General features: G+C 42.4%; 1 protein-coding gene across 4 annotated transcripts in view; it reads right to left on the reverse strand.

Moving 5' to 3' along the window:
- Nucleotides 1–18,469, reverse strand: part of hip1 (huntingtin interacting protein 1) — a 34,959-nt gene extending 16,490 nt beyond the window's left edge. The window contains exons 1-4 of one of the 4 annotated variants that reach the window (XM_031573421.2): nucleotides 18,046–18,469; nucleotides 2,095–2,158; nucleotides 1,542–1,684; nucleotides 1,354–1,410 (exon numbers count right to left, since the gene is read on the reverse strand). In XM_031573421.2, coding sequence (XP_031429281.1) covers nucleotides 1,354–1,410; nucleotides 1,542–1,684; nucleotides 2,095–2,158; nucleotides 18,046–18,165 — 384 coding nt within the window. In that variant the 5' untranslated portion in view covers nucleotides 18,166–18,469. Of the gene's footprint in view, nucleotides 1–1,353; nucleotides 1,411–1,541; nucleotides 1,685–2,094; nucleotides 2,159–8,217; nucleotides 9,648–18,045 lie in introns of those variants that run through there. The other 3 variants (XM_031573422.2, XM_042708708.1, XM_012836235.3) reach the window with 3 other exon arrangements.
- Nucleotides 18,470–20,490: the final 2,021 nt, after the last annotated feature.

The raw sequence follows: 20,490 nt of genomic DNA on the forward strand, positions 1-20,490 counted from the left end.
ATCTTTCATTGACTCTCCTAACTCTTGGTCACAAATTCCCCGAAAACAAGAACACTAAGAGATAAGAACTAAAGGTGGCAGGAAGTGCCTCTGACTGGGAACATACCAAAGAGTTCATGAGTGGTCACACCAACAATTCTCTTAAATGTTAACAACATAGTTTAGTGGTGCTGTTCAAATAAATCTGGAATGTTTCTTTACTGACACACAGGAAAATGGTACTTCTGTTTTAAAATCTAAACCTGAATAAAGAGTGAGTCATATATTCCGCGAGTACATCGCACAAATTTGGTACATGACACATGAATTTGTACTGTGGCCAATGGTACAACAGCAGTTACTCATGGATGTACTTCAGTGAGAGCACGGTGAGAACTGAAAAAGTGTCAACAGTTCATCTGCTACCCACTTCCTCTTCCTGCAGCCCTGCTGATGATGATGTCACAACAGGAAGGGCAGGGTCCTGGTCAGAGGATGCAATTTCCCCTCAGTCCAGGCCTTTACTAGCCTATCAGCACATGGTGGAGATACGACTGCGACAGCGCTCGTAACAAAAAGCCACTGGTCAGCAAAGTTCTATCTATTCAGTCTTTCCTGTTAACTCATGCAAGGTTGCCAGCCCTCTTAAAACACAACCAGGCCACAGCATGCACTCCACTGCAACCCCCCCAAAAATCACCAACACTCACGAACAGCAACCAAAAGAGCACAATTTCCAACAATAGAAGTAAGCACAATCAATAACTGCAAGTTTCTCTCAATACTACACCAGACTGATAGAACACTGTCCCTGAGCCTCTGGCAAGAGGAAAAGCACATTTGAACACCCTTTTGCTTGATGCCTAGATCATCCCAGCCAGGATTATTTGACATGAATAGGCCATCAGCCAACACTCACAGAAGAAAAGACGTTCATAATGAAAAAAAAAGGGGATGAGGGTGAGCGTGTTGTTTTCTGTGACTCAGCCTGACTGAGCAGCGTTGGAATGGAACATCGTTACCCGTCTGAAGCCCTCACAACAGCTGTCAGTAAACTGTCATAGGCCAGCTGTCATCCGGTGGACAGACAGGAAACCCCATCCACACTGACACATGTAGAGACCAGGCCAGACCAAAGAAAACCTTCGAAACTCATGTTAATCAATCTTTATGCAGCCCTCGCTGTTAGTGAAACCACTTTATGTCAGTGTTACTTTGTGGTGTAATACACTAGGGTGCCCTTCAGGGTGAGGACTGGTTAACCAGTGACCAGTGTAAATGATGGCTGGTTTATGTGGTTATTGATGTATGTGTCTGGCTAGTCAGCCTAATATGTGACCCATGAGTTTAGCAGAAGGACTTCCTGTTCCTTACCCACATCCTGCTCATGTCAGTCAGGTCCGCCTTGTTCTTCATGGAGTCCTTTATGACCTGCCAGGCCAAACACACAAACACAGGCAGTTAAAAGTACAAATAGACGGCATCTAGCATTTTTATCGATTTGCAGTCATCGGCCATCTGGAGGGCCTAGTGGACCAACTGTCAGGTGCAGGGATACTCACATTGGGATGGCCGTCCCTCAGCAACTTGTGGAAGACGTGGCAAAACTTCCAGCAGAGCACGGCGTTGCTGGACAGGGGCAGGCGGTTGACGGCCGCCCAGAAGGTGTGAGCCGCCTTCTCATGGTGGGTGCCCAGGATGCACGGTGAGGAGACGGCAGTCAAGGAGAGACACAGGAGGGAGAAAAGCTAACCTCCAGAAAATCTCTACCGAGTGACGTATGGGTCACTGATGTTTTCCCTCATAAATCAGTGTTGAGTCTTCATGCTATTAACCAGATCAACTTACAAGAGAAAAAGAAAAAGACTAGTGCCGTCTGGTTTGTCTTAAGTGCGTGATGCACTAAAGGCGCCGTGCCCTCACTAGACAAAAGAGCTCCTGTTAGAATCTGCTATAAGCGTGCTTCAGCTAATAATGTTAAACGTAGCCTTCCTTCTTCGCATGGAAACTCTGCACTGTCTGTACCTCACACACACACACACACACACACACACACACACACACACACACACACAAACACACACAAGAAAGAACGAGTTTGCGAAAAAAGGATATTCCTAGCATGCTTCTCTTTGACCGCAATCTCCTGTGTGTTGATGGCCTTGTTGATGCTTACTGCCTACATTTGTTTAAAGAGAGAGGAAAAGAGAACAGACAATAAATAAGAATAATTATGGCACAATAAATATACTCACACAAGAACATAAATATACAAACTGAAACTGGGTCATTGCTTTGAAGAGACACTGAGGTATTTTGAATTATACGTCACATTTATGTGAGAGCTACTTAACAGTTGTGGTTAGTACTAAGAACCCTCTGATACACCTTTAGTTACCATTTGGGGTACATGAAACCCATTTGGGGTATATACAAATCCCTTTGGAGTATATGAAACCCATTTGGGGTATATGAAATCCACATACCAGCCCTATCAGCTACCACAAAACATCGTCTCGATCCTCTCATAGATAAAGGGAGACTTGCCAGCCAAACGGTCTTCCCAGGAAACCCTCACACAGGGTCTTCCAGTCACTGCTAATACTGCCCTCCACTGTCCTTTGATACTGAAGTTATCAAGGTGTTATTACCATTCAGCTGGCTAATTTAAAGTCCAACTAGGCGCTGCTCAGCTCAAGGATATTTCATTTTTCTTCAAATCTTTCAAAAATTCATTTCATGTTCTCAACAACACCAAAAGAAATCACATAGACTGGGCTATTCCCTTTAATGCTGACCACCATTGTTTGTGAAGACAGGGTCAAGCCTGGTCTTGCATATTTCCTCACACACCACAGAAAGACAAACTTCCTGTCAAAGAAAGCAAGAAATGAGTGTGATACGGTAAATACAGCCTGACTGCGAATGGCCTTGTTACAGCTCTGTGAAGCAGGCTGGCCTTCGCTCCTCACTCTCCTCACTGCCTGCGGCCCTGGACAGCAGTGAGGAGAGTGAGGAGCGAAGGCCAGCCTGCTTCACAGAGCTGTAACAAGGCCACAAGGCTGCAGACGCGCAGCTAAAAGGTGACAAGGAGAGGCTTTGTGTCGACATGATGGATTTGAGAGATAAGTGTCGCATTAAGTCACAGCTGTGAGCTCAAAGGGAAGAGAGGACGATCTGGCGGCTGGGCCTGCCAGGCTTAAGTGAGCGGCTCTTAAACCAACCAAAAAAACTGTACACAGAGCTGTATTAGGTGGAGCACCTCTTCTAGTAAATTCCTCATTGCTGTTGAGAGCTTCTGTGTTCTTCAGAGAGAGAGAGAGAGATCAATTATGAAAAAACAACAACTGTGTTACATTTCAACAATGTACCGTCACAGATGCAATTTGGTGTACAGATTCTTGTGCCTTCAAAATATCTTACTGGAAAACGGAGAGCAAGTGGCTTATCTTCCCTGTCCTCAAAGAATGAGGAAAAAGGAAAAAGACTACTGGACCATCCCCAGCCCTAGTGCAAGTGGTTCCCACACAAGCATGGCCTAATTTGTCCACACTGAGACTTTGTCATCTGTGTGAATGAGAGAGCCAGCTGCCCCGGCTTCTTGGCATCCGTAGGAGCGGCTCGCTGGCACCCACGCCCCGACTATCTCCCTGACCAGCACGGACCATCCAGAGCGAAACTATGAGTTCCTCATTAAACCAAGAGCTATTTAAAAATTAGGAGAGATATCGAGAGACACCGGTGGGGGGGGGGGGGGGGGGGGAGAGAAAACAGTGGTATTTACACCAAAGCCCGGACTGCTCTGTGCCTGTGGGCTCGTGGAATGAATCCCTCTGAGTCCAGCTTGTGTTTTCTGGGCTTCCAGCCCCCTGTGTCGCCTGCATACCAAGTAGCTTCCATCTCCGTGTGCTCTCTCGCTCCAAGCAGCCCTGTCTGTCCCTGCGCCGGAGAGCGACAGACGATGTGTGAATCAACATTGTCACCGCGCAGCACTGACTGTCAAACAAGGCCCCGTTCTTGGCCCGTCTTTCAAGTGATACGACGCGATTGTTTCATAAATGATTCAGCAGCCACTCATGGTTCAGCCATTTTTTTTGCCCCTTGAGAAAGTAATTGTGGAAGTAACTTTGAACGGGTCATGGGAACAAGAAGTTCGTTTATTTAAGCCCTTTCTGTTTTCTCTCTTGCAGTGGTAATGGGTCATAGCCCTTTAATGATGACAATGACAACAACATAAGATAAATCTGTTCAGCAAAGGCGAGCGGCAATCTTGAAGCATCTCTCGCTAAAAAAGCCCCCACCTCACAATTTAGTTGTCACAGTAGTAGTAAGACAAATTGAATGAGGGATAAATCAATCAAACGAATGAGACTAGGGAGCAGCAGAATCGTTCTCACGAATTCTGGCTACAGCTGTCCTCGGGTGACCCGTAGGCGCAGGCAGGCAGGCACACGGGCGGGCAGGCAGGCAGGCACACGAGCAAGCGGGCAAGAGACAGTAGGAGAAAATGACCTGCTGCAGGTCAGGGCCCATTATCATAAACCATCTCCGGCTGGGACCTCTCTGCTGCTAGAGCACGAGGGAGGGAGACAGGAGAAGCCTGATCACATAACAGATAAGGACTCCTGAGAGACTGGTGAACATGAGACCAGGCCTGCTCAAGTGTTGCTCCAATACATCAGCGGCAGCCCTCCTCGAAAAAAGGAGACTAGGTATGTCTGCTGGATACACACACTGGGACAGCAGTGCTAATATTACTACTCTGAGACCTACTTGCAGTGGTATAAAAAGACAACAGCAGTCTGTTGGGAATGCTATTGTCCAGATTTTTCCTCTACAATGGGTACTCACTGCATGTCAGCCAGTTACATTTAGTTGTGGGGGAGAGACGTGGCTGATCAGGGACTGCCAGTGAGAGTGCAGTGAGATTCCCTGGAAGTGAGTCAGTCAGTTAAGTGTCACGCTGGGCTGCCTTAACCCGCTCAAGTGTGCCCACAACACAACCAATCACCACAAGGTCCCTGAGAACGAGGCATAGGGAAAAGTGCTAGGTTGTGTAAGCCTATATGTGGTATGGAGGAGGAGAGGAAGTGAGAACTGGGAGTGGACCATGAGGTCACTCAGATTAAGGGAAATGAGACACTTCAATCTCCATCCAAAGTGATGTAATGCAGCCTCTTTAGCCGACCAGCATGGCCAAGTCTGAGTCTGTGTGTGCTGTGCTGTGCTAGCGTGGTGGACAGAGCCAGTGGGAATGGAGCCTGCTGTTGGGTGCTGGTCTGTGGGGATGAGGGGAGGGGAGAGAGAGGAGGGGGAGGGGGGCAAGCATCTTAGTCTGGCTTCCTGTCTTGGCACAGACCGTTCCTGCCCATTTCCTGTTGGATGAAAAATGCCTGGCACTCCCCCCATCACTTGTGAGGCAAACGTGGCCAACCCAAACAACAGCCCAAACTCAAACTAGTCCCTTCTGAAGGACTCCCTTTCCCAGCACATCTCTTTGATTGCCCTATAAGGTCAATCAAAGCCACTGTGACACACAAGAAATGTGCACTGCACATTCAAAAACAGTCTGGCCTGTACAGGGAAATGTGGGAGACAGACTTATTTCAGAGAGAGTACACCTGCATTAAAAACACAGTTAGTACTTGTAAAACACCTACACATTTCCTTGCAGTTCACATAATCACACTACACTAGTGTTACATTCAAGACATACACACCTCCTTTTACAGGGAAGCGCCCTGGCCAGAGGCTTTCACTAATAGCCACAAACACACTAATGCTTTCCTTCCCCTCAGCTTACAACTCTTAAAGCACAGTTTGGGCCGTGCTTTTTTCACCTTCCACTCCACCCATTTTTTTAAAGGTCACCTCTCTATAATGCAGCCACTGTGCAGCCACTCTCCCCTATTTAAAGACCATTCTGTTCTTTACTCGCCTCTGACTCAAGCATCCGCTCTCATGGAACATTCACTCCACACCTCATTACGACACAGTCAGGGCACAGAATGGAAAGGAAAGACAAAATGGGCAACCTGCGCTGGACAGGCCGACCAGTCTCAACTGGTCTCAAACTCCACAGTGTTCTCTGTATAATGCGAGCAAGTGTGATCATCTCCTTCACTCACGTAAAAGGGCTAGTGGTAACCTCGCTGTTACTGCCAACTGAAAGGACATCCAGCTGACTTTTTAGGGGCCAAAAAAGCAAGGCCATAAAAATGGGTATATGGCCTTAGGAGATGGTCAAATGAACCAAGACAATATAATGACAACATAATGAAATGATGGTGTCTCAAGTCAGGTTTATGGGAAGGCTTACTAGAAAGAGGCCTTTGGGAAACCTATGGAGAGAGAGGTTTCCTATGAGGCAATCATCTTTGCTAAATGAGGGACTTCTTGAAAAGAAGTTGGCAAGTCATAAAATACCTAAAAAGACAACAATACAGCTGGAAAGGTTGCAATACAATGCCCTGTGATGCAACACACCACAGTACTGTAATAAAAGTGAAATAAAGCTCTACATATTCTGAACTGGGAATATATGTCATAGAGCATTTCAACACTGCTCAAAGATACCCAAATATCCAGCCAACACATTGTAAAATAAGTACTGCTCAATAATGACTTGCTTTCACAAAAGTCATCAATTTACTAGGTGAACTCAAGTTGTGCAGTTCAGGGAAAACCTGTGCAACCCAGTGTGTACAAAAGTGAAGACATATCTCCATCTTTGAGCCCCCTCTGAATAAAGCCTGGATCTCTCACACCTGGGAAGACCCATTTTTAAAATGTGGCCTCAAACAAATACAGCTTCATGAGTATTTTTGACATCATACCAGGTCCGTGGGTGAACCATCCATAGTTGACAGCATCTCAGCCTGGGCAGTAGAGAATCTAGGCACAGGAGGTCTGTCTCAGTCTGAAGTGCAATAGGTAGGAGCATGTACGTATATCCTGCGACACATTTAAACTGCACATAAGAGAGTCGCTGCTCTGGCATTTTGAGTTCACCAAGGAAACAGCAGGGATCTCTTCATCCAGCACTGGCCCAGCATGCACCTGCTCAGCAGCCTCCATGCATGCCAACTACAGCCGGAACAGTCCAGAGACAGAAAAAAAAACACTAAATACTAGACAGGGTGTAAAAACCTCAGGTCATGTCTTGAGAGAATGTATTGCTGAAGTGAGCGAATGGCATTTTCCTCCTGGATCTTACAACCTTGTCACACAACAGCGTAACAGCTGGTCTAGCCTCATCTCTCTCACTACATTCAGAAAGTTCTCCAACACCAAAGATAGTATACAAGTGTGCATATAAGCACAAAATGTAGCCTATGCTGCTATAAACCAGTTTACCCAAAGACTATAGTTACAAAGTCAAGGATGACAGGAAGACATGCCATTCGGTCTTGATACCAATGATAACAAGGCTGACCTAATAGAAACATTTCCCTCAATTGTATGTTTTAGATAGACAAAGATACACCTCCTCCAATTAAGCAAAAATAACGTAAATTCTTGTGTAATTCTGGAAAACTGCTGCCAAGAGTTTCAGAATGTTAAACAACTCCATATCACCCTATCAAACTTTTCAAATATTAACATTTCCGCAGTAGAACCGTTGAAAAACAGTCCATACTAAGGCAACGTTGTTACCATTACATGATTAGTATTCTGTAGGGAGTTCGTCAGAATCACGCAAGTTTCATCTCACTGTGATTGTTGGTTATGATTCACGCCTTTTCTACGTTTCCCCTTCAAAACACTCCACTTCAAGAAACTACCAGAATCATGTGAAAACACAAGCTAATTATGTAAGTTTCAATAAATACGTGCAGGCACTCGACTACTGCCATTTCAGAAGATGCGCCGTGCTCGCAACGTGGAAAGCACAATGAAAATACGTATAACACTAGCTTGCTAATTTACCTACAACAATGTAACTGCTCAGTCTACACACATTCCAGCTGATCTGGAGCTCAATATTATACGTCAGCAACAGTTACATATGACTACAACAGATGTTGTAGCCGCCACAAATCTGCAGCCGACATAGTTAGAAGATACAGAGGAATAGAAGGAATCCTGGGAACAAATTTACCCTGCTATCGTACCCCTCTCAAAAACACTTTGCTCCCCACCCCCAAACAGGCATATCTGTTACACCGTTTTTCAACTCTTATTTTTATAACACATCTTGAGAAGACCCCTGGTTCACATCATCTCTTCTTTTCCTACCATTTTACTGAGATCCATAGTTTAGTAATCCGACAGGAAGGCGCCTTGAGCCAAGACGAATTGAGCCGCTTGCCTCTTCAACAGGAATTAAAAACAAGGAAAAGAAAAGGCAAGATCCGCCAAGGGAGGGAGATGGAGGTGGAGTGGTCCGTTAGCTCAACATGTGTCCCGATTTGGTATCGAATAGTCTCCTATTCCTTCCTTCTGTGCGCGCTCGGCTTTCCCTTGTTCTCACCGGCATACACACTTGATTAGAGGTAGTCCTTCACTTCATCATCTGACTGGCTAGACGCGGAAAAGATCTGTCTAGCAGAGGTTCTCCGGTCGAAAAAGACGACTACAGTCTTGACTGCGGTTGGTGTGATCACAGTTGTTTTCGTGGTTTCCTTGATCAGTAGAAAATATTGTAACTTTTAGGTATCAGTGGCAAAATAGAGCCATTGACATGAACAGAAATAGCTTCTCTCGCGGGCCCCTCCGCAAGGAATAGCGGTAAGAAGATGGAAGTAAGTCCCGACATCATTAGGAAACACAGGGGCAAAACTCATTCACACGTATTGCATGGGCGACCTCTAAAGCATCTGCAGCACAGCATAACTTCAGAAGCACCTTGTGATTGGCTGATTTCTTAAAAACGTCTCACTATGAACTGAGCTACAGTGAGGATGTAAGGCGCTTGCGCAAGAGTGTAATCTGCATTGACCAGTAGTTGCTTAATCTGTAAAGAAGCACCTTTTGTTGTTTTTTGCATCACACTGTTTTAATATAACTGTTGACTGAGAAGAAATTTGCTTTATCATCATCCTTCATATTTGTTTCAATATAAGCTAAGGCTGACGATATGACTGTATGGCTGTATGCAACTGTAACATACGTCAATGTTTCCTGCAAGGACAGAACACACTAATTATCCGCGTTGGACGTCAAGCAAAGTAGTAGTAACGTTATGAAAAACTTGGCAGCCATGATGGTCTACTTAGGTAAACGGTGCCCTCTTCTGGTTTATTTTCACTTGTCATTTCCTCTTGTAACTCGCCTAAACGGCTGGATCCCACATACATATTTCATTTGACAGTTTGGCTAGGCTTGTTTAAATAAGTAACTGGAGACTCAACAATGTGAAAGACTGAGGTAGCATTTCAGAGCGATTTTAATTAGAGTGCTCAATTCATTGAAGCTTCATACTGGCTGTGTCGACAGTTTTCTTTAAACCATTGGCCTGCCGTTAATCTAGACAATTACACATCTGTTTCATTAGGACATTTGCCACACAGCTGTAACACAGTGTCTAACTCAGGGGCGAAAACTGAAATTGGCATCATGTTGATCCTCTATATGAACTGATGCTGTAAACACAAGGAAATTCAGAACAGTGGAAGCCTTTCCAAACAATGCATACTGTTCAATAGAGTCACTTCACTTCCTGGTACGATGTGCACAGTGGGACAGCATCCACAGAGACGCATGGTTCACACACACACACACACACACACACAACAGTGTTAGCTCTGACATGTTCAGCAATGACAGAGTAACACAGCCACAAAGAGACCAGACACACACGTTGTCTGTCTGCTACAGAACAGACATACACACACTTTGTCACGACTAAGAGTTCATCCGCCTGACATTTTTGCCAACACTGAGGTCAAAGTACAGACCATGGCCTTGGGCACACTGCATAGATATATATTTACAGAGGTCTTTTAAATAAGTATGTACAACTGAGATAAGTGTCATTCCTTGAAACAGAAGCTCCCAAGACAACATGTCCATATTAATCTTCTTATGGAGTGATCTACTACTTAAATCTAAAAATTGGCCGGTGTGCCTGACAATATTTAACTCTTAGTTTTAACGGTCACTGGTGCCCCATCCACATAACAGCATCTTGGAGCACATAATGTCATTGCAGAGAAGGTTGTCTGAATTGAAAACTACAACCATTCAAGAGCCAAGAGTTTCAAAGGTGTACTCCACCCATGTTTACTTCCATATTTTCGCTCAGCATTGGACCACAATTGTATTTTATTTTTGATGTCAAGTATTTGATGTTGTCCCTTGACACCAAACACTTACAGTATATTTTACAATACCAGTGTGACAGTGACAATAACATTTCATCACAGTTTGAGTTATGAGTACATAAACGTTACACTGCCTTTTTTCACAGGATTCTTTGGGGTCTAGGCATTCTGCATATAGGGACTCATTTGGGTATTAAGGTTGTCAGAAGTAAGCACCATTTAAAATTAGACTGTAAGTAAATTGAGATCATCCCAGTTTACAGATTCCAGAGTATAATCTCAGAAATAACTGGATTGAGATACAGTCTGGCAGCCCCAAGATACCTTTAAATTCTGTGGAAACAGAAGATGAAAACAATCTGATTAAGTATTAAGATATGATACCTCTCTGAGGACTTTCTGTGTAAATATAAAAAAAAGTTACAAAAATATAAAACTGAATAAAAATGTCCTCAGAATGCATTTAAAAAATATGCCGTTAGGTTTGGACAATTTCTTTGGCAAACAATCAGTAAACATATCTTCCTGTCTGGCATAGGTGAGAAAACTATGTGATGTCAAGCTTTAGGAATCAGTTCTATACTCTGACTAAAGTACAACTGAAATAATGGAAACCAAAAATATGGTGATAATTTTTCTTTTTTATACTCAACCAATAGACACAACAGAGTTTTTTTAGCCAGATTGGGGTTTGCAGATGATGAGCAGGCCAAGATCTGAGCTGGGTGGCGTCACCCACAACTCAGTAAATTAAAGTGTAAAATTGGTGGCCCATCCCAGCTAGCCACACACTCTTCCGTTTCCTCATATTGTTTACGATGTTATGTCCCTTAAGTATAAGACCATAACCGAAACAATGGCTAAACACGGTTTACCTTAACAACTAAATATTTGTTATTGTTTGCACGCAATCCCCCAACATTTAACCATTGTTCTTCTACAATGCTAAACCAGACTTGGACATTTAAGCACTGAAAACTCTGACGCATGGACACGGTGGGTGTAGGTGCCACCCAAACAAGTGGGTCCACAGTGCCATTAGCAGCCTAATGGAAGTTAACATCAATACCAATGAACTGGGCATAGCTGTGAATACCGCACTCACTGTCACCCATGCATGGCATTTTTAATCCAAGGCCAGACTGGGGACACCATGGGTGAGGCCTGCTATTCTTTGCCATGTCAGGCATTTCTATGCATTCCATCTCTCCATCTTAGTGTGCATTCCATGTTACCCAGCAAAATAATGTTAAAGGGGGAGGAGAGGAGATTTGATGGAATTATAGCAAGGGGGGGAAGAGAGATTAGGTGCAGCAGGAGGTGAGGTCAAGAGAGGAAAGTTGCACTTACACCCTGATTAGACCAAGTGTGCCAAACGGCAAATGGACAGTCAAGGGTGAGTAGATGAAGGGAGGAATGAAGGAGAGAGGGACGAGTGAAAGATAAGGGGGATTGTGAATATGCCGGGGTCTGCCTTGTTGAGTCCTGCAGTGCCAGAGGGACACAGCCAGGCTCCTCCCCAACATTCCACTACTGACAGAGCACAAGATCGCCAACAGAGCACGGGGGAAAAGATAGCACACTCAGAAAGAAAGAGAATGAGAGGGCAGCGAGAGAATGTGGTTTTATTTGTTCAGTTTTACATCATTTTGTCTGGGTAGCATGATCGTGATTTCATGCTTCAATATTGAAGTTGGGAAGACAATGTTCCATTGCTGAAAGCTACCAGCATAAATAGTCGTGTGTGGCCTTTAATGTGAGAATAGCAAGTGTTCTACAATGTTTTTAGGGTTATGGTTACTTTGTACATAATTTGCTATTTTTTTAAAAGAGCTCTTGCCCTGCACTATATACATATTATCAACAGGTATAAAAATGGCAGGTTTGAATAAAACACAATGCATTATAACCACTATTGTTATTACTGCTAAATAAATATTGTATCCATTTCGATACCATGAGAACGATACACATTAATGGCTTTTCAGTTCCAGTATTATGTGGTTCCGTCAGTGGGTCCACTGACACAGCTGTAATGACAGACAGATTACACATTATAAAATGATGTCACAACAAAGTAATTGCCTGCAGCCAAAGTAATTACCTCTCAAATATCGCCACCACTACAGCTCTTACTCACATTCAGTTCAAAGATCTGATGATAACCAGCATGTACTGTAGCCCAGTACACAACACACAAAATGTTGACTAACAAGGAAGCAATAAGCTAATACAATTTATTACACACAGTCCACGACAAGTACACGATTATAGTTACACACATTACCAAAAAGGCACTGCAAATAGAAGCAGAACTACAGTGACTCCTGGCACTGAAGCGAACGGTGCATTGTGCTATTAACTACCAAACATAACTAAATTAGCACCAGTCTTACAGGGCCATTTGAAGCTGCACAGTTGTGACTGTCATGCCTGTCTATTTCCTAACTTAAAGCAGTCATCATCATCATCATCCCGTATGTGGTTGTGTGTGCATTCTTATATGAGACTGCATTACATAAACATTTCTGCTTAATACATTCTGTGACAGTAACCTTTTTCAAAGTACTCCTTCAAACATACAAAGCTCCAAATGGCTTAGCTCCAAATTACCTCAAGGAACTAGTTGTCCCCTACTGCCCACCAAGACCAGTTTCGTTCCCAGAGTGCAGGTCTCCTTGTAACTCCAAGAATATCAAAAAGCACAATAGTAGGCAGAGCCTCCAGCTATCAAGCTCCCCTTCTGTGGAATAATCTTCCTGTCTCCATCCGAGAAGCGGGCACCCTTTCCATCTTTAAATCAAAACTAAAGAGATTCCTCTTTACAGCATACTGTAGTAATGAATAATGCATTAAAACCCGGCACCTGTCGCAACATACTTTATACTTCTTGTCAGCCATGTTGTTGTGTGGGCAGCAGTGGGCTACAGACAGCATTTTGTACTGTGTAGGAGGCCTTTACAGATTATAGGTACAGCATGCGGCACATGTTGCCGCTGTCTCCAGCCAGTATCCTGTCACACTTGCTATTCTTGTACAACTAAAATTCTCAAGCAACATGTCAGCCAACATAAACATAATTCATCAAAACTACACATACACAAAATTCCCAACATGAATGAAATTGGGCAACAGACAGCACATGCGAATCCCAGGTACAGCATGTTGCGGCTATCGCCAGCCAATTGTGCACTGTTGTTGTATCCAGCCACTCTTGCTATCCTTTTTCACCAATTTGCATACACCATGTCAGCCAACCATAACTCAACAAAACTAAACATAAACATAAACAAAATTCCCACACACCATGCCAGACTGCCTCTCCCATTTCACCTCCTTCTATGATAAGGCATTAATACTGATAAAATGGCCATATTACCATGGCCATAATATGTTAATTGTTGTTAAATGTATCTCTTTACCTGTTTACCAAATTGATGTTTACCAACCAAATCTTCTCTCTCTTATAGCACAACCTTTGCTGATGGCGGTGGAAACACTTTTCCTGATCACCATAACGATTAAGTACTTACACACATATTAGGCAACCAAGCTCTGCCCACTCACATTTTCGCTTTTCTTTCCTCCTAGACAAAACTGTCTGTCTGTGGGATGCTGTTCTAAACTCTCCACCTGATCTACTTGCAGAAACCCTCAGAAGCCTACCCATCCCAACCACATTGTCATGCATTCATTTTAACCAGCTCATGATACAAACATACTCTAGGCTAGCCTATTTAGCCCTAATGTAAATAACTGCCACCATCGATATATAGTATTCTGTTTCATTGCTCTACTTACCCTTAGTATTAGTAACCTTACGAGAACACTGTATACCCACTCAGCTGTCCTACAATACTTGAACGCTCTTTTCCCATCTTATCCACTATCAATTTGTATGCATCACGTATATACCATCTTGTTTGTATGAATCATGAAAATGGTGATGACTTTCGGGGTTGAATACTTTCGCAAGCCACTGTATGCCAGAAAACTACATGTTACTGACAGTAACAGGACACTGATTCTACTCACTATCAACACTGAAACACTTTGGAGCACACACATATGTGTGTGTGTGTGTGTCTGTCTACTGCTTTGTGGCTTTCTATGCCTTTGCCATTCACTAGTCTCAATGGCAACACCAGATATTCTAACCATAACCTAGCAATCAAAGGTTCCTGTCCATTAAATAATTGATAATAAATGATTTATGAATCTGAAAACTTAGGAACCATCCACTGACCGAAGCTATCATAATCATAAGTTAAGAAATCTAATTTAAAATAAAGCTGTGTGTTTTTTACAGACATTTTGAGCAGTTTCATCCAAACAAATTCCTTCCAGATTCTAAAGCGGATTTTGGTCTGCACTATATTGCCACAAGTGCTACCATTCTCTTGTCATTACAGAGCATTGATGTGGACACCCTTTCATTTGCAATGCACTACATTTTAAACCACAGAGGAACCATTTTATCCCTGCAATGCATTCCAGGAAAGGAAAGAGAGAAAAACCTCTATTACAGCAGCATGCAGCGTGGCTGAAAACAGCATGGAACTCATTTGGGTGGGTCATTTCTTGGACTAAACAAACAGATGATGATGAAGTTCAATAAAGATGGTGCACCCTAAAAACTTGTAGACCCAAATCTTATCTGTATATGTACATACATACGGTACAATACAGATGAACATGCAGTATATGTATGTAAATGTATATCATATATACTGTGCGTGTAACTATTCTATTCTAGAGAGAGTGGGTGAGAGGGTGGAGTAAGGATGACAGAAAATCATAATTAAATTATACATTATATATAGGAAATTAAATAATACATTAAGAAGTTAGTTACACATTACAACATCCTATATCATAATACCGGTAGTATACATGAGTGTGTGCCTTATTATCTGTGTTTGTGCCAAGCACTTATCCACTGACAACTGACAAAAACGAACAATTCCCTCATTTAAAAAATATCACGACCAACTGTATTTTTGTGATTATAACCTCACGCTGGAAGTCTTGAGCTCATTAAGATAAGAATATGAGAGTCTGGAGCTTGACAAACCATAGTACCCTGAGTTTTTTTTTTATATACCTCACAAATTTACACATATGCTGGCAGCACAATTAAGATTATAATCAGCAAAAAAAAAGTTTTAAATCTAGTCTAATCTGGCCTATATAAAACCATATAATAGCTTCTTGCAATTTGATTTGCATTCTTAACATGAATTGAGTATGCAGGGTTTGAAAAAAGACTAATATATCAGCTTGCACCGTTAGTGGTGAAGTAGGAAGTATAGCAATCCCATAGTGGTTAATGCCGGTTGGTTAAAGGTTGTGGTTTCAAAATTAGCCCAAAGACTACACCCATTAGGATGCAGCAACTGTAAACAAACCCCAATGGAGTGTGGCCAGATCCTATTCACAAGTGAATTTGTGTCTGGTTGTACCAGGCTAACAGTAATCATCCAAAAAATAGCATTGATAGGCAGTCTCCATTAAAATCTGTCAACATTACATCATCACGGTCTTATCTGTGTTCCAGCTATTTTTATGATTATGTGTGAAAGAATAGGGTGGCAACATGTCTACCAGAATTCTAAATGCAGTCGTGTTAACAGTTTCCACTTTCCTCTGCATGGTAAGTTCAGTTACCAATCCATTTTGACTAAGTAAAACCCAATTTAATGACTCTGCTGTTTTCACTTAGTGCCCTTATATCTGTGGAGTGAGGCAGCAAAGCACAGCGCATTATGCCTTTTTGCTGTTATGGCAATAGCTGTCAGGAAGGTTTCTATCAAAACAAACTCATCTCAAATTATGGTCGGCTACATTCAGTGACTTGGGGAACAAATCAGTGAATATGTGCATTTTGTTACAGGCAATATCCTCTGTGTCTGTAAACTGTTTGGCAGTTTTGAGATACCACTCTATACCAAAACAAATTGCCACAGTCACCTCAGGTCCATTACGCAAAAAAAAATGAAATAATGTCTGAGGGGAAAAGCTAAATATGTGCTGACTGCACTGCATTCAGTACACACTGCGGATTCCAGTGGCAGAGATCTTCCAGCCAGTGTGTGACCCAGTGACCAGGCCTAACAGATGGCTGCTGCGCATGCGTCTCATAACACCAGCTTCTATAATCCATGTCCCTGTCCTAGTTGCAAACAAGGGGGGTGGCTGAAGAGTGTTTGTGCAATTTTTGGAAGGGGAGGGGGAGTAGTGGGTTGGGATATGCATGCCGGTTAAGCAAAATCCAACCTATTACCTCACATGAAATGTACTGTTTAGTTTTATGATTAGACAGGAACGAAAAGCCAGAGACAACAAAATGGATGAGCTCTGCTAACTGCTGCTAACAACACACCAGCAATGCAGTTTGCTGCAGCTTGATTCATGTGACCTACTTTTCGGCGCTCTGTCTCCCCAGCCCTGGGAAGAATGAAGTGGGTGGGTGGGTGGGGGAGGTAAGGGGGAATGCAAGCATGTACAATCACCATACAATTAGCCCCAGACATCAAGGCAAAATTCTTTGTGTTGATAACATGAGATCTGCCAGTCGCCCACATCTGATGTGGCAACAATAGGCTTTAGGCTTTAGCAGCTACGCTGCCACCCCCCACCATACACGCACATAGATGCACGCTTTCCCTGATTCTTGAATCTTCAGGACTGGCAGGAACAATGTTGATTATACGTCTCCCATCAACAATCTCCTCTCTCACACACACACTTCCTCTGCACCCTTGCGGAATGCACTTTCCCAGACCCTTGTCCCGAGGCTATACGCTTTAATAGTATACCTCCCACTACACAAAACACTTGAACTCACTATGTACAACTTCTTAAAAGGACCACTTCCAAGCCCATTCACAAAGATCTCAGATTAAAAAGCAGGCTTCACTTATTGAAGTCGGAATTTTTACAGTATTACCTTTTTGAACAATTGTAGGGAAATCTATCTCACACAGGACCGGCCAATAACTGCCTATATGAAGGCCTAAATTGTAATGTTGAAGATCTATCATGATCTGAAGATTTCAAGGAATTGTAACAGTCAAAGACAGTCTGTAACCTTGCCTTATACATACAATTATTTTAAAATGTTGTCGACAAAAAGGTCAACTGAGAAACTCCAAAAAGCAGTGTTGACCGTTATTGTCAAGTGGGATGGCCCTCTCAGAAACTGCAAAGTAAATTGTGTATCTAGAAAATGTACTGACTTAATGAACAATGAAATATATATTTTTCTAAATGTTCTATTATTTATCTAAACATGAATCTTACTCCGAAGTTAATCAGCAGTGAAGAGCATACCCAGTGAAATCCATTTGACGCTATCGTCAGAACATGGCACAAAACACAATGGTGAAATTAACTAGCCAAAATCATAACTTGACAGTTATACATAATTAACGACTGAATACTGGCAAATTTTACATATAGTTATATTTAAACATAAATTCGTGTTAGACCGTTAAGCTTGCTAGGCCAGTAATTGGCCATCTATGGTAAACAAAGTGTTGTTTCACAAAAATGAAGTGCACAATATGACACCAATAAAGGTAGGCTAACGATTAATATCTTCGAGATTACAAAAACCAACCAACATTGAAAAAAATCGTAGGCTAGCCTAGACATAGCCTGTATGTATTTCAGTTGTGCTCTGTCTTTTTTATCGCTGCTTAAAACAGCGGGAGGAACGCTACCTTTCAAGTCTGAACAGTTCGTATTAATAAATTAACCAATCTGGTCAGCACTATGCAGTTCTCCAGATTCAGCTTACCTGACTGCGCTCAAAGTTCTCCTTCTCAACTTCCAAACTATTCGCACCTCCGGTCCGACGACTGAGCACTTTAGGAATTGGGTTCGGTACTTGCTGCATGGAACTCTTTACTCGATCCATTATGTAGTACCACGAACAACGTGGAAACCGATTAATGATAAACAAAGTAACAACATATGCAAATGAGTACAGTTACATTGGTTGTAACCACGAATATCCTACGCCTTCGCCGAAATCAAAGGAGATCATTTTTTCTGTCCACCGCCCAACTACTCAACCGCTGTTCAACACTGCTCATGTCCATGCGCATGAAGTGTATGGGCCTCACAACCACTGATCTACAAACCATCTCCTGGATAGATACTCCTCAGTCATATGAACTGACAAGCAGCGTTATTGGGCAGATGAGGCAGATTGACGCTGAAATATGGCAACGGTGTTTGCCCAACAGCGAGTAGTCTGTGGCTCCTCCTCACGTCGCCGATTGATTGAAATTTTAGTTGTACCCGCCCATTAAAGCTGTTCTTAAAACGTGTTGACGGTAAAATATTCTGTTTGATTTAAAAACATTACTAAGAAATTGGGTTATCATTGGGTGTATCGGACCTTGGCTCCTAAAGCAACAGTATGGAGTTTTTGTCTAAAGTAAGCTAACTATGCAGAAGGATAAAAATATTGCAAACACAAAGCTGGCACTGATTAAAGCTTTCTAATGTGCAAACTGATGTCTTTTGGTGATGTAATTTGAGATGTTGTGCCGAGAAAGCTTGAGAACCGGCCCCATGCAAATGTTGCAGCTGGAGAGGTCAGCTGAAAAGAAATTTGACACAAATCACTCTTCTCCCAAACTTCCATGTAGTGCCCTTTACTGTGTTGCTTATTAGTCTTTTTTTAGTATGTCTTGTTGAAGGGTTGTCCGCAGTGAATGTGTTTTATTATCTCACATAGCATTCTCTTGGACAAATCTCCTCAGTGAAGAAGTGGGTGCTTTCGTCTCAACAAGAATAATATACAACTAATTTATATTTTTGCACCTGCATGTTACCTATCATAATTCTTTCAAACTGACCTTCCTGGTCAGTCTCCATGTGCATAGTGCAGTTGTTTATGTATGTACAACCACTTCATACCGATTGAGACTGATGATATGCTAATGTAAAAATACTGTTTCAACCTACTGTGATAGGATAGAACCGTGATGTCTATTTGTCTATTGGAAGACTTAATATTGTGGAATATTGTTGTACAGTTTTATTGATAAAAACAATCATGCTGAACAATCCTGTATGTGTAAAACCTGCAGTTGTGCTCCCTGTTTTGACACTGTTATAATGCTGGTTTAACTTTCTTTAAAGAATTATCGTTACTAGTGGTCCTACTCTTTATGGATTATTTGACATACCAACACTTTTGTCATCTTTACCCATTCAGGGAATTAGATGTTAACCAGGCCTATTGCTGAGACCATGGAGATAGGCCTATTTATAAATCCTCCTCTAAAAGAAGTGTTGATATAAACTGACCTAAACTAAAGTCAAAGACTCCACAGGAGACCTCTTTTCAGTAGGCTACCTTTGGTATAGACAGTTACTAACTTTGCTGACATTATTACAGTAATGTTAAAGTTTCTTTCCCATGTGACTGCACCATAACTCATCCATCCATTTTGCCTTTAATCAATATATGGTTGGCTATCTTTAGATTTCTTTAAGATATTGCTCAGGCTAGGCTATACTGGTATTTAGGCTAGTCCTTTGAATATACTGTAAAGGCTATCAAAGCAATGAAGTAGCCAAGCCTATTTTCATGCATTAGGAGAAAACAATAAATTCAAAGGTTTGCTTTTGGAAATTGAAATTCAGACCTGAAATCACAACTTGCTTTAACATTTATTCGCCACTTTGTTACCATTTCTAAATATTTTCCACAGACTGCCATCCAATCCTGAAAACGATTGGGTGACCACCTCTTTTTTTTTTTTTACAAAGCCTGATGTGATATGGCTGCGTTCATGTTCTAGGCTGACTTATTGCGCAACTAAAACAGCCGGATGGTATTCCAAGTGGCCTTTGTGGTTTAGTGACAAGCCTGGGTGAAGTAAACCTCTGAATAGAAGAGCCCTATCATTCTCCTAGCAAAATCAAGCCTAAGGGCTCTACTTTTAGGAGGTTTACCACCGTCAGGGTTTTACCTTTTACGTCTCTGGCTGGTGTGTGTAGGTTTTTATTTTTAAACCAGGAAGTGTTAAAGCAGCAATAAGTAGTTTTTGGCTTGTAGCTCCCCCTAGCGGCGAAACCTGTTGAAATTTGCTTTCCTCGTTTATGACAAACTAGCGAGTCAACAACTTTGCTAACACAGTCAAGAAAAGATGGCTAGCTCTGAATCGAACTTGTATCCAAATGTGTCTTTCAGCTCTCGCCAAGGAGTAAAAGCTCTTCCGATAGT

This window comes from Clupea harengus, chromosome 9 (assembly GCF_900700415.2).
Source record: "Clupea harengus chromosome 9, Ch_v2.0.2, whole genome shotgun sequence".
NCBI lineage: Eukaryota > Metazoa > Chordata > Actinopteri > Clupeiformes > Clupeidae > Clupea > Clupea harengus.